The 15,372-nt window shown below is 34.1% G+C and overlaps 1 protein-coding gene across 1 annotated transcript in view; it reads right to left on the reverse strand.

Annotated features, from left to right (window-relative positions):
* Positions 1-15,372, reverse strand: part of LOC129222359 (homeobox protein extradenticle-like) — a 367,046-nt gene that overhangs the window by 17,604 nt on the left and 334,070 nt on the right. The window contains exons 5-6 of the mRNA XM_054856854.1: positions 14,336-14,471; positions 13,354-13,447 (exon numbers count right to left, since the gene is read on the reverse strand). Of these exons, the coding sequence (XP_054712829.1) occupies positions 13,354-13,447; positions 14,336-14,471 (230 nt within the window). The remainder of the gene's footprint in view (positions 1-13,353; positions 13,448-14,335; positions 14,472-15,372) is intronic.

Here is a 15,372-nt window from a genome sequence, read left to right on the forward strand (position 1 = left end):
ATGATTTAGCAAAAATGTATTAATTCCAATTGATTAATTACACTGCTTACTCGAAGGTCCGTTCCTGATTGTGCTATCCATGTACTAAGTACATGCATAAAACCATTTAAAGGTCAAGGACTCGTTGGCGTCTTTCTCAAAAATAATTTTCATAAATTTCCAAACATCAGACGACATACTACTAGAATGACGGTGGTTGATTCCCAAGACGTGATACAAGTTTTTATTCTCGTCCAATTAATTCACGGCTTCAGCCAGAATCCGAATTTCGTCGCCAACAGGAAAGGATGACTTCCGAGCGACTGGGAAACCGGCCGACTGGCAACCCCACGGTGAGAGCAGACTGACCGCGGTCCAGCGTGGTCGATAGGGCCACTAAAGGGCGCAAAACAGCCCTCGCTTCGCTGGTTCCATCAGGAAAAGGGGCGCACCATTTCCGCGCCTGCCTGTCTGAATAAGGCAGGAACCCGGTAACTAACGCTTCACTATCTCGTGGAAGACTGCGCGTATGCATCCGCTCTTCTCTCCCCACAGCAGACCATCAAGCGAATTGTTTGCCACTTTGCTTATTGAGTTCGAGCATTTGTCCGGACTTTCCGCGATTCACTCACCAGTGAAATAATCGCTGCTTCGGAAAGTTAATTAGCGACGTCTAAAACGAAGCACTAAAGCAGAGGTGGCAATTGCAGCGTCCAAAGCAGAAAGCCAAGAGGAAGCCATTAAACATTTGCTCTTCAGATTTATACAACAGAATAGATCATCTTTCTCAAACATTATTCCTATTTAGAGTGACCATTGTTTGCTTAAAGTATAAGGTAGAGTCTTGTTAATCTGAACCTTGATAAACGAAACCTCCGGATAATCAGATTCAAATTTCGAAACTTTTTAGCACGAAAGCAGAGGTGGCAATTGCAGCTTCCAAAGCAGAAATTCCACTTCAGATACATACAGCAAAATAGATTCTTTTCCCCGAACATTATACCTACGTGTAAGGCGAATAAAACGTTGCTAATCGAAGTCCTGAAAAGCGGAAATTCCGGATAATCAGATTCAGAATTCAAAACGAAGGAAAAAAAAAACACCTTTTAGCACAAAAGCGGAGGTGGCAATTGCAGCGTCCTAACTTTCACTTTGGATTAACGCGTCAGAATAGATCATCTTTCCCAAACATTATTCCCATTTATAATGCTAATATAGCCTTGCTAATGCGAGCCCTGATGAACAAAAATGTCGGACAATCAGACACGAATTTCGAAGTGGAGAAAACACTTTTTAGCACAAAAGCAAAGGTGGCAATTACTGTCGTCCACAGAGGGAAGCTAAGAGAAAGCCACAACACATTGGCATTTCAGATTAATATGACACAATAGATGATCATCTTTTTGGAACATTAAGTCCGATCTATAATGCTATTATCAGGGTTCATACCCTATTCGGATGAAAAAATTCCATGACTTTTCCAAGACGTTTTCATGACTTCATAAAAAAATTTCATGACCTTGTTACATGATGAGAATAGTACTATTTAATTTCAAACTGGAATTTTTTTGGAAATGAGCATTAGCGAAACTTCTACATGAATGCTTCTACCTCATCGAAACACTTACTTGAGATTGAAAAAATATCAGTGTACACCTAAAAACTAAACTCTATTCTTATTTGTCTTCATCATATAACTTTTAGTAAAGTTAGTAAAACTACAGTGAATGAAATATAACGGTGCTTAAATGTCTAATAAACTTTATAAACAGGTAAAATGATAATGAATGGGACAAAGGTTGAATGAGTCATTAAAACTAAGTTTCAATAAATTTGCTTCAAAGGTTGCCTTTTAGCATCAGCAGTGCATTTAAACATACACATAGCTTGACAGTACTTTGGTTCATTAAAGAAAAGCCATTCTTCAGTAAATTCATGTTTCTAAACCAAATATTTATATTTAAAAAAAAGAAAGAAAAACATTCAGTAGCGAATAAATCTTCTGATTCAAATGTACTTGTTTACTTATTTGCACATTTTCAAATGCATATAAATTAATAGGTTCAGAAATTCCTGAACATAGGGTTTGATTCCTGACATTGAACGTAGCAGTGGGTGGCATGGATTAGTTCTGCGGGCCGTATGTTGGGCAGTACTGTTTTAGAGTATTAGAATTCCCCTATTTCTGTGTTTTATCACCTGACTAAAGATCTACATTTTCTAAAACTTTGAACAAATTGAGACAAACTCTGATGAATTTAGTAATAAAGTTTTTACGAGTGATGGAAACAAACTCGGATGCAATTGAATTGCATTTTTTAAGTGGGCGTGGCAAAATCAAGAATGTGCAAGTTCGCTACTACAGAATATAAAAAGTCTTGAAAATAATGGTACAGTCAACTCCCGCTACAACGCGATCCGACTTACGCGAAATGGCTATAACGCGATTTTTTCCCCGGTAAAGAATTTTATTCCTAACGCGAATTCTTCGCCCGCAACACGAAAATTTTCCGAGAGAAATTGCGGTTTTTTCGTGAATGGACCTTCATCCTTTTGGCATCACTGAGAGCGGATATTCCCACACCATACTAGTCTGAACATCGCTTATACAAATAACTCTATACTCCTCATTTTCCATTAATTTTTTTCATTCTATATGGGAAAGTTAATGAAATATAATGGCACCTATAAGAGCGCTTTTTCATTTAAAGTTTGTGAAGATAGAAGGAAAAAGAGAAAGTTTCAACAACTATAGTGCATTTGTTTTCCTTACTACATAATGTACGTACCATAGTGGTTTATTTTACTTCTTCCTTTCCCATTGATCATTGATTTTGTGCATCGTAGCAGTTATTTTATGTTAAATAAAACTTTAGTTTTAAAAAATACAATAACTATAATTCAATTTTTTATTTAAGAAACAGTAATGTATACTTAAGAAATGGGTTTGAACAGTTTGAGGAGGTGTTTACAAGTATCTTTAATCGTATAGGTATGTTTATAAAAGTTTTTACACATACCATTTTCCACAACGCGAAATTTCAACTTACGCGAAGGGTCTTGGAACGCATCCCTCGCGTAAGTCGGGACTCGACTGTAAATGCAAAACGAGTGATGTCCAAGCAGTAAAACCACATTGCAAAGAAAGACGAGCGGCTGCTACAGAAGTGGATGTAATGAGATTTCAAAATTCAGAATTGTTTTTGCGATCATTCAATTTTCCAGTTTTAATATGTAAGACTGTTACATCACTCAATATTTCTGATGCTCTTTTAGCAACTGTTACTTTCTCTTTGCCCAGGACATTTTTTCATAACTTTAAATAGTTTACCATGACTTTGAACGAAAATTTCAATTTTCCATGACTTTTCCAGGTCTGAAATTCGCTAAATTTTTTTCCATGACTTTCCAGGATTTCCATGACCCGTACGAACCCTGTATTATTTGCTTCAAATGCCAGGTAGATCTTCGATAATCCGAGCCCTGATAAACGTAAATTTCGGATTAAAAAGCTCAGATTAAACAGCGGGGGGGGGGGGGGGGACGCCACTTAGTTCTTGAAGTTGGAATAAGAGTACATATTTGAACATAAGAAATACACACCTAAACCCACCTACACTAATCGAAATTTGCTGTAAATACCGAACCTTTCAGTCAATCAATATATGGGCTGGTTATTTGAACTTATAGCTTTGGCTCTGTGTTAGTTGGTTGCTTTTCTCGAAATGAAAAATAGAGCAGATTACGTTCATTCACATTAAATGGTGAGACAAAAAAACTTTTTATCTGGAAAATATTGTATGGAAATTGTAGCCCCATTACTCTGATATAAAACAAAATACTTCCGACGAATAGAAAATTTGACTTTAAGAAAAATTAAACTGATTTCGTCTTATGCTTATTTGCAGACTACAATAATTGGATCTTCAAATGTGCACTCATATTCTTTCATCAGATAATCATTAAGTGAAATATGAAATCTTGAGAATTCTAATAAGAGTATCTTCAAGAATTTCCAGAAGTCAAAATTAAATTTAAAAGAAATTGGATTTTAATTAGCCGACTCCACCGATGAAAAGCATCGTTCCAAAAGATGGCCCTTAAAGCACGACATAATGTCAGGCAATTTGTGTCATCAAAATCGCTGCGAAAAACTCCCTTTTTTTTACCATCCAAGACCAATTAACATTGGAGAAAGCTTTTTAACAAGGAATGCAAGCGCATCATTTAAACCGAGAAAAAAAAAAGAGTATAATAAATAAATTCGTACAATATCTTTAACAAAAGCGAAAGCATCTTAAGAGGTCTAAAGGATTAAATACACGGGAATAGAGATTTTTTTTACTTTGAGTTTTTCCCTTTTTCCCTTGAAATCTTAACGACGTGTAATTAAAGAGATATCAGTGAACAGGGGCACAAACACGTAATAATAATAATTGGTGTCGAAAGCGGCCGTATCCGTAGGAATAGTTTGCCGTCTCCATGGTAAAGTCACGTTCCTGACCAGGCTCTTGTGTCTTCAAAGTGGGTAAAAGAAGGTTTTACTGGCAAATTGGTCCCCTTTTACTGAGTCAAAGTGGTCCTACGATAAAATATTGCGGGGAATGAAAAGTCATATTAAGTCCCAAATGCATTCCTCCTCATGTTGCGTTGTATTTTTCAAGATAATGACTTAAAACTTCGAATAACAATGATTATTTTTATATTTAAATGCAGCATTTTGGTAAAAATAAGTTCATATGCGGCTGTTAAAAGAGACTGGGAAATTTAGGTTTTTTTTAGGGTTTTCGGGTTTCTTTTAAACTAAAAACGTCCAGACGTAATAAGTATGTTCCAAATGTAGTTCCATATTCAAATAATAAAGGAATTAAATAGCTTTTCATTTCTCGCACAACATATAAATCTATATGGTTCTTAACAAACAACGAGAGTCATTCATAGTGGGAGAAACGGGACAGCTGCATTTATGACAAAATAAAATGTGAAAAATTATTTTTCACATTTTCTTTTTTAGGTATAAACATTGCTGTCCCACTTTTCCTGACTCCTCCATATGGTTAAACTGCTCTGGCTTAAATCAATAGATATAGGTAAAAAAGAATTCAATTCTCTTGCACTTAAAAGTCATTTTGCCATACTCCTGCGAATTAAGCAAGCTGCCCATGTATGATACAAGGTAGCAAAACATATGACATCTTTAAGACAGAAGATACTTTGGTACAGGGTCATATTTGTCCACTAGAAACTGATGAAGTAGTTTATTGCCTGCACTCTGGTATAAAAAGCCAATTAAGTTCGCAAGTTGTTGGGTATGTGGACGTTTTTCTTAAGTTCTAAATATTTGTTTCCATTTTGATCTTTATTTTTGTTTAAAAAATATTTTTTTATTTATCAAGACACAAAAACAACATCATGAATACATTTGATGATGTTTAGCTGCCACCAACGTTTGACGGATATATTGACCCTTCTGTACAAAAAAAAAGGAAGAAGCGAAAATAAAGAGGGAATTAAGGAGGGTTTCAGTTGGTCTATCTGGAAACTCATGCGCTTTAAATGATGAATAAAAGGGAAAGTAGATTGGTAGTTGATTCGCAGGTAGAAAGTAGATTGGTAGATTTAGGTGCCAAAAACGGCCCCTGAAGCGATAAAAACTAAGTAGCGATTTAAATAACATGAAGCATGCTGAAATTGCTCAGAAACGACAAAAAAGTAATTGGGTAGGTAGCCATGAACGGTTAATAACATTTCACCAATAAATCAAAAAATTTAACATCAATTTCTCACAACTTCTCAATGTGAGAATGTCACTTACTTTTTAATAGCCCCCAATCATTTGTTGGGAAGTTTAAGTATTTATGCAAATAAAAGTAGGGTTTTTAAAAACTTTTCATAATATTTGCGATACAGCTTTTAATTTATGCATAAATTATTGAGAAATAACTTTTCTAAAATAAAAATGTTTTGACTACAGCATATATATTCAAGTCAAACCATTTCGAAGAAAGACTTACTTAGGTACTCAGTCATTCATATCCTGAGATTTAGCTTTGTGTTCCAGAAATTCAAAATTCAAGTTTTACTTGAAAGTTCAAAAGTCACTTCCAAAAAGGCGAATTCAACTTGCTCATACGTTTTCTTTTTTTTCCACCGCATAAAAGATGAGCATATTTTCGTCATACTTAACAACAGAGCTACTCATCCTTTGTTTAAAAACAATAAACCTCAAGCTAAACACTTATAAATCCGTTAACAGCTACCTTTAAAAACCCGTCTTTGAAGAATGTAAAGGGAAGAAAAAAATATTTTTTTTCCCGGATGCAGTAAAGGGAAGGGAAGAAGATAATAGCAAAGCAGAAAGAATGAGGTGGCGAAAAAGATTTTGCTGATCCGCCTAGAAACGGAAGAACGCCGAAGAAAATAAGTTTGGGAAAGGAAGGAAATAGTGGGCGCTATGGGTAGGACGGAAACATTCCAGACCCCACTGAGGGGAGAGGGGGTGTCTTGGAAAAGCCTTCTCGGATGAGAACCTATGGGAACGAGTTTCCTGGATTTCTCATCCAGTTAGGCCCAGCTATATCGGATAAATAATATGGTGACTTGTGGCATGTACGTTTTTTCCTCCGAACAAAAATCAGCCGATTTTTTTCTCTCCCAAATTCGGTTATGGAAGAAGGAGATGACGAGGAAATTGGAGTTTGGTAAAGGAAGAAAGAGAGAGAGAGAGACAGCATGGTTGCTACCTACTAGCGTTGGCTTGACAGAGTTAAAATTGGGAATTTTCATTTCATGAAATAACATCTTTAGGTTACTTTAGAACTTGTTGTAACTGTTCATCAATAAACAGATTGGAGTAACGTTAATGTAACAGTCATCTTCCCGGTTTTCAACTTGTAAGAAAACAGAGTAAAAGAAATAAAACCAAGGATTTGCGGATTACCCCCTCCCCTCCCCCCAAAAAAGAATCTTCTAAGATAGGAATCTCAATATATTTGTTTATGTTTTCATTGTTGGTCTGAGACCAAACGCCTCGTTGTAGTCTCCATTTTCCCCTTTCTCCAATTGCGATAAAATGCAAGAAAAAATAGAACTGCAGCTAAAATTAAAACAAAAAGTATCTATCTTTTTTTTGTTGTTGAACCCGATTTGAATTGTCATATTAACAGCAATAAAACGTTAACTTTGACGCATATGCATGGCGATTTAGGAGTAAGTCCTAAGTTGCTAGAAAAAAAGAAAAAAAAGAAAAGAAAAACGAAAACACCTTAAACGTGCTGCAAGCAATTAAAGCCCCACAATTAAGACGGTTAAACGTATTACAAAGTATCACAGCACCAAGCTATTAACTTATAATGAAACATATTTAATTTTAGTGAACTGTCGAAAAAATTTAGTTCATAAAATTATTGCAAAAGAACTGATTATAAGTTATAGATATAGTAATAGATTACGTAAATTTGCATACGTATTTCAAATTTTCATTTTGAGTTGTAGTATTTTTATAATAAAAAATAAAGAGTGCTTTAGTTTCATATCTTTTACAAAAAAAAAAAAGCGCAATCAAAACTCAAGATTTAAGTTATAATTTTGGGGAAGCTGAAAATTAGAGAAACATTGTCTCGAATATAACACTTATGGTTAAAAAAAAGAAAAAAAAGAGGTACAGAAAGAGAGTGAAAACAATTCCTTGAACTTCGTTAGTCAAACAAATGAGCAGTCGCATATTTAAGTTTCGAAAAGAGCAAGAGGAAAAAAAAAGGAAACAAACTTTCAGAAGCAAAAGTAAATACTTCACTCGGAAAGCAAACGGAAATAAAACCAACATTTACTTCTGTTAAATTTTAAAACAGAAAGAAAACATTTCTTCCGATCCACTCTTTAGCATAGACAGCAATGAAAAATCCACTCAAACGCATACTCGCGAAAAACTAAATCTCGACTACATCGCCAAAGATTGACGCAGCTAATTACTTCCACGAAAAAGTTTACTTAAAACAGCGCGCTCGATTCTTGAAGAAAAAAAAAAAAAAGAACTATCGACTCAATAAAAGGCTACTGCAATGTTAAGACACAGGAAAGGCAAAACTTGCCAACATCAACTAAGAGCTGAAAAGGGAGGGAACACAGGAGGGAGGCTGATATTTTTCCCTCGGAAAAAGGGAAAACCTGGAGCTGTAAGATAGACAGCAAACAAACAATATAAACGTGGACTTCCCCCTAAAAGACGAAGAGCCAATAAAAGCAGGCCCGTGGAAGAAAGCAATAGCCATCAGCAGCTAGGCACACAAACGGCCAGCCAGAAAAGACGCACACTTCGTTTCCCGCTTGCACAAACATTTGTCCAGGCTATGAGGATACCTACAAACTCAAACAATCCCCAGTTTTCTCGCTCCTTTTTTCTCTCCTCCCCTCCCCTTTTCTTTCCTTGAGGGTGCGCGCGGAGAGAGATCTTGCGATGCGCTTTGATTTTAATATAAAACATATTTATTGAATCTGGTAAAGTTTGCCATTAAAGTCACCGACTTTTTTTTTTACCACCACCATCAGCGTGAGAGTTGAGTTTGGAAGTTAGAATAACACCCTTAAAGATAAAGATGGAAGAAGTTATCTAAATATGTGTGTGTTTTAAAAATTGCAAAAAAATATAAATGAAAGCAAATGTTCTCATTTTTTAATTCTAAATCTCCAACTTTTAACTATGAGCGAATGAGGATGATTGAAGGCGAAGTCGGAAAAAAAATTTAGCACTCTATTTAACGATAACTCATTTAAATTGTGGAGTGGGAAAATTACGATGAATATCAAAATAGAAAAGATGATTTCTTTGGCAAATTTGAATACTTTTTATCTCCAAATAAAGGATTTTTGAATGTGACAACTAAGGAAAGATTTTGTAGTACAATTTCTATTTAGGTTTCTTAATTCCAAAAATTCCGTTTACAAGAGTAACAATAAAGTTATGCCCCCCCCCATACATTTTTTTTTTGCTCGAAATATAACTCCCTAGTGAAAAAGTGATCTCCTCTTCTCAATCTCGAATCATTATTTCGGATTTTCAATGTATACATCATTAGGCACGACGAAGGCCAAATTTCAACAAAAAGCGGAAGTATTAAAACGGAATTAACAGAAAGGAAGTGACGTCATAAATTGGCGATGTCTCGCCAAATTAAGCCTCATAACTGAAAATAAATCTAAATCTAGAGTCGGCTGGAAGATATTTGGCGAAGTTCCTATAGAGCTATTTGTAAATCTAGCTAGATAGCTGAGATTTCTATCAATAATATCTCTGAAACTGTTTCCTGCAGTGTTCAAAAAAAAGTATTGAACTATACTTTTAAATTAGATAATACAGGTGCTCAAATTTTTCTAAGAACATTCCGAAGGGGTTTTAATGTACTTTAATTCTATTTTTTTTTTCAAGAAAGGCATTTACTTATACTTATTACAAGTTGATATTTTACATAACACTTAGCTTTAGCTTTTACATTCCAAAAATACTCGTTCCGTACATTTTTTTTTAACTTATAAAGAAGAATATTATATTTATAAGAGAATAAAGTAAGCTTATAGCGCTGGGAGATAGCTTCAGAATTTAGGTATATCTTCTACAAACCCAAAAAATCAACGAGCTTCATTGCAGACAAAACTTTTGTAATTTAATCTAAATAAATGATTCGGTAAAGTATTTTAAACATTTTATATGTTAATTTTCATTTAATAGGATTCATAACAACCTGTAAACAATTTCGTAGGAATAAAAACAACCCAACCATTCACACTATTTTTAAACGATACAATGTAAAAAAAAAAAGAAAGAAAGAGAACAAAAAACTAAACATGAAACAGAAAACTTTAAGGTGCCGAACTTCAGAAAAAATATTTTTAATTTTCTTGAATATTGCTGTTATGTAAAATAGAGAATGAACTTAAAGCAGATTAATTTCGAATTTGACGTCGAGAAAATACTAGTTTAGACCATAAGATTTTTTGAATTTTTCCTTTACACTTGGCAGTTGGTTTTAGAAGCATAATGTTTGAAGAAAAAATATGCACTATGCAATATAAAATCTAGTGCTATCGATGTATTTTGTGAATTAAGAAGCAATCAGAATTAGCATGTGTGATTCTCAAGTAAAACTTAAAATTTCTGAATGCTCAGCATTCAGCATTTCCTACAAATTAAATCAACTTCCAACAAACAATAAAAAAATGTTTAACTCGGCCCCCCCCCAGTCATTAATTTTAAAAATAAACTTCTCTTTTTTTTTTCCAAGCAGCGCTTTGGCTCTTTCCTTAAAACTGAATTCGTTTACGATTAAGGGGGGGGGAGGATCATACAACAGCAGTCCAATGAAGAATCATTTTGGACATTTCTTCTCAAGTTATTGCGATATTTCCATGCAAATATTTCACGAACAATAAGAAGGCGAAAATACAAACACACTTCCCTCGCACGGGAGAAGTGGCAGCGACTTGCAAACAAATATGAAATATATCCTTCACTCCAGAACCCAACTCCCTCTCTCTATATACGCATATAAAACGCCAAAGGTATGTCAGCTAATTCAAATAAAAGCGAATATTTACTGCAACAAAGGTGGGAACAATAACGGCGGGGAGAGGAAGAAAAGGAGAAAATTTTCGAAAAAGGGGCTCCCTCCGCATTATTATCATCTCAAATCCGAAATGGAAAGGGGCGCGCACACTCCTAGAAAGGGCGGATCTCGTAATTCCTCGGCTCAGGGCCCCCTTTCTTGCCCATTTTAACTGTCCCATAAAGCAACCTCGTCGGCCAGATGTAAATGCAGGCGGGCGGCAGTCTTATCGGCGAGCGGCCGGGAGAGAGCGTGCCGGCGAAAAGCAATGGGCACCCGGGGACAGTTTGGGCTGTTTGCCCGTCGAACAGACGGTTGGCCGAGATAAGGGCGAGGGAGCAAGGGCTAATCTGGGAGAGAGGGCCCGGCCCCCTTTTATCAGGGCCGAGCAGACAGGCCACGAGCCTCGCTCTGCCAGTGATTAGTGGCGGAGAGTGCGTTTGTTATGGAGAACTTCGGAGGGGAATGTTTGCAAGGTGAATGGCGGATGCCTACGCCAGTGATACACGCAATTGAGCATCGGCGGTAAAAAGCGGAATACTTTCTCTGGCTTCTGAAATAAATATTTCCATTCGAAAAAAAAATGTGAACATTTTTCTAGAGCTCACCGAGCCCTACTTTCCTGTACATCAAAATTAATTTTGTGGCCAATGTTTACAACGCGTCAACGTAAGCGGTAAAAAGCAGAATATTTTCCCTGACACGAGAAAAAAAAAATCCATTCGAATAAAAAGAATTAATTGTGAACGTTTTTCTAGAGCTCATCGAGCTTACTTTCCTGCACACCAAAATTAATTTTGTGGCCAACGCGTCAACGTAAGCGATAAAAAGCAGAATATTTTCTCTGGTTCCTAAAAAAAATATTTTCATTCGAAAAAAAAAATAAAATAAATAAATGTGAACATTTTTCTTGAGCTCATCGAGCCTACTTTCCTGTACACCAAAATTAATATTGTGGTTGTGTTTACAACGCATCTTAATTTTGTGGATAATTCTTACAACGCGTCAACGTTAGCGGTAAAAAACGGAATATTTTCTCTGGCTTCTGAAAGAAATACTTTCATTTGAAAAAATAATTAAACGTGAAAATATTCTAGAGCTCATCTTGCTTACATTCCTGTACACCAAAATAAATATTGTGGCCAATATTTACAACGCGTCTTAATTTTATGGCTAATGTTTACAACGCGTCAACGTTAGCGGAAAAAACGGAATATTTCCCCCTGGCTTCTGAAAGAAATATTTTCATTCAGAAAAGGAAAAAAAAAAAAGAATTAAATGTGAAAAAATTTCTACAACTCATCAAGCCTACTTTCCTGTACACCAAAATCGATTTTGTTGCCTTTGTCACGTCTTAATTTTTGGTTCAATATTCATGAATTAAACTAATTATTTATAAACGATGCAACAGATTAATAAGCGAAGGCTGATCAAAATATAAACATTTTTAATTGTGGTATGAAGATTCTTCGGCGATTTGATTGAGACTGACCATTAATAAATTCTAACAGCTCAAGTCATTTTTTTTTCTTCAGAAGTTGGAATTTTAAACACTAATGCAACCAATTTATTCAATATATTTTACGAGTGTGTACGAATTGTGTATTAAACGTAAGCGGTGGGTATTTAAATTTCAAACCTTTAAAACATTCGTAAAAGTAGTCCTTAATTGATTTTCTGCTGAAACTTTTTTACGAGTACATTGGATTTGCGCGTCATGAGTCTCCACATTCAGTCATCAAGTTATCATGAGCAACTTTATTATTCATACTTTGAGTTATTATTTTGTTTTGCATAAGAAATTTTCCCCACATTTTTGCAGAAAATATTTATTACATCCACCACATAAGTGCAAATAATACTATTTGGATCTTAACAAATTTCTAGATTATTTTAGAAGTAACTTTCACTGAATTAACACCGTTTTAAATAAATTTGTCTACTTGGTGGTAATGACTAAAATTTTAGAGCTCTAATAGTTAAAATTTCAGTCAGCAATTTGCATGAAAAAGAGATCAAGTGATTCAAGTATCATATTCATTACTTGATTTAAAAAATAGAAAAAAAAATGAATCTAAATGCTAGGGCAATATTTTAAAGAACGAATCCAAAATATAGTTCTCTTATATTTCACTCTTTTTATCAAACAATCAACAAAACAGACCTATGCGATGAGTGCATTTCAAGTAAAGCCCCAAACAAATTTCCAAACTTACAAAAATAAGTCAAAAATGTGTAATTTCAACAACATTTATTTCTCTTTTCAAACTGAAAATTAAAACATTATTCTGGACCATTCAACACAAAACGAAACATAAACAGCGCTCGTTTAGAATCTGTAAAGTTGCTTTTTTGATATCAAGACCCTATTGCAGGAGAAAATAACATGCTACTTGAAACTGGTTTTGGAAGTCGATACGATCTTGTGAAGTTGGTTTCTTGACATACTGTTGTATTACATTAATAGCGAAAACAAAAACAGGTGCATTCAGAAAAAATCCCCCCCCTCCCTCCCTAAGAAAACACGGACAATCCTACTTTTAATTATCCTTAAAAGTTACCTCTAACTGGTCATTACTCTATATTTCACCACCGTCAGTTAAAATGTCATTATTTTGAACAGCAACAGGATGACAACTCCTATTCTTATTTGTGCGAATATCTTGACAAAATTATTTCAATGAATCACCCACAAGTTTCAGTACATTTAACAAATTTTCAATAATACACCAAAAGAATCAGTTTAAAAAAAAAAAAAAAAAATCAGGATGCTTACCTGCTTTTTTGGCAGCGTAAAGGTTAGCTTCTTCTTGAGCTTTACCAATATTTTTCTTATACCTTATCCTTTTATTACCAAACCAATTTGACACCTGAAAGTGAAAGTTGAATCCTTAAGTACATAACTAAATATTACGTAAATTCAAGAGTCATATATACATAAAAAGTTCATGCCCTTTTGAAAACCAAGAATGACTTTACGTAGTATTAAGTAAAAGTGAATATATATATATATATATATATATATATATATATATATATAAAACGTGCAAAAAATTTCTAATAACTACTCAGGCAATCATCGATTACGACACATCAATAAACATATCTATATACAGAGACACTGCTCTAGGTTTTTTTTTTTTTTCTTTTTTCAATGTGAAAAAATTCTCCCTGACATTTTTAGAGGAGCGAAATTCATTTCAGAAGAATGAAATATATAAAAACAGCTAAGACCATTCTATAAAATAATAAAAACTAACATTCTGAGGATAAGAAAAGATGAGTACTATTTTTTTTTTAAAATATATTTTAGCATTTAGAATGGTTGACGTTTTTAACTATAAAAAAACTTAAAAAACATTCAAATGTACTATTTTTATACATTCAAATTAATGTTTTCTCCAATTTTCCAGGCTGATAAATTATTATTTAAAAAACAAATCCTGGTGAAATTTTTAAAGCGTATTTTTGGTTTTCAACACGTGAAATAGACATGTGTGCTAAACACATCTCTGTATACACATATGTATTGAAGATGTATTAAAAAATATTATGGAAGCCTGATTGGTCAATGATAAAAGAAATTTCGTAAGAAAATACGAAAAAAAAAAACTAAACTAAACTAGATACAAAAACATCCGTTATCAACTAACTATCATCCATAGGACTAATGGAATCGTGCAAATAATCAGTTACATTTTAGGATTGAAACCAGCAAAAATGCATTTGAAAACTTTAAGAGAGACAAAAATTCTTACCTGAGATACAGTAATACCACACTTCCTAGCTAACTCTTCTTTCGCTTCTTCACTAGGATAGGGATTACTGAGGTGGGAATAAAAGTATTCGTTGAGGATTTCTGTTGCTTGTTTACTGAAATTCCGCCTTTTCCGCCTAGAAGAAGTTACGAAATTATTTTTTTAATTAGCGAGATAAAAACCCTATGCTCTTACACATAATAAAAAATATTCTACTGTAAAATTTGAATAAAAGCAATTAAAACTATTATAGTAGCATAAATAGTAGCATTGACATATTTAATATTAGTGTTTCACTCAAAATAGGACACAAAAATTGAGTCAGAACATGTTTTCATCGATCACCAGATCAACGTACTCATATAACTTCAATTACTTTCACATAAAGAGGTTTTGAAAAATTATAATTAGTGTTTTGTGAGTATAATACATTTAAAATAACAGGAGATAGAGATTAGAGAGAGAGAGAGAAAAAAAAAAAAAAAAACACGGAGAATTTTAAAAAGTTGAAGTTTTTCTAATTGCTACAAATTAAATTAGGAGAAATCTTGGACACTTTTTTGTTCGTGAATTCGTTAAGTTATTAAATTTACGAAGCAATTTTACTATTTTCCTGCTTAAGAAATCAAATCGATAGCGAAGAATTTTTTAATTCATTTGTAAAAGGATAACAGCTGAAGTCTGTTGATATGAGAAAATTTATAGCAATTGCTAGTTAAGAGCTAATTTAAAAATCCTAGCAAAAATTTAAAAAAAAATTAATTTGAATTTTGACATCTTGAATTCAAATTATGTTTTTCGCAATCACGAGTGTGTGTGTGGGGGGGGGGGGATGTGTGTTTGTGTGTATGGGGTATGTGTGTGTAGGCATGTGTGTTTGTGTCTGTGTGCAGGCATAAAGTGTGGGTAGTTTTGTGTGTGTAGGTTTTTGTGTGTGTATATGTGTAAGTGTCTGTATGTATGTGTTTGTGTGTGTGTGTGCGTAGTTGTGTATGTATGCGTGTGTGTAGTTGTGTATGTATGCGTGTGTGTGTAGT

Source organism: Uloborus diversus, chromosome 5 (assembly GCF_026930045.1).
Source record: "Uloborus diversus isolate 005 chromosome 5, Udiv.v.3.1, whole genome shotgun sequence".
NCBI classification, from domain to species: domain Eukaryota; kingdom Metazoa; phylum Arthropoda; class Arachnida; order Araneae; family Uloboridae; genus Uloborus; species Uloborus diversus.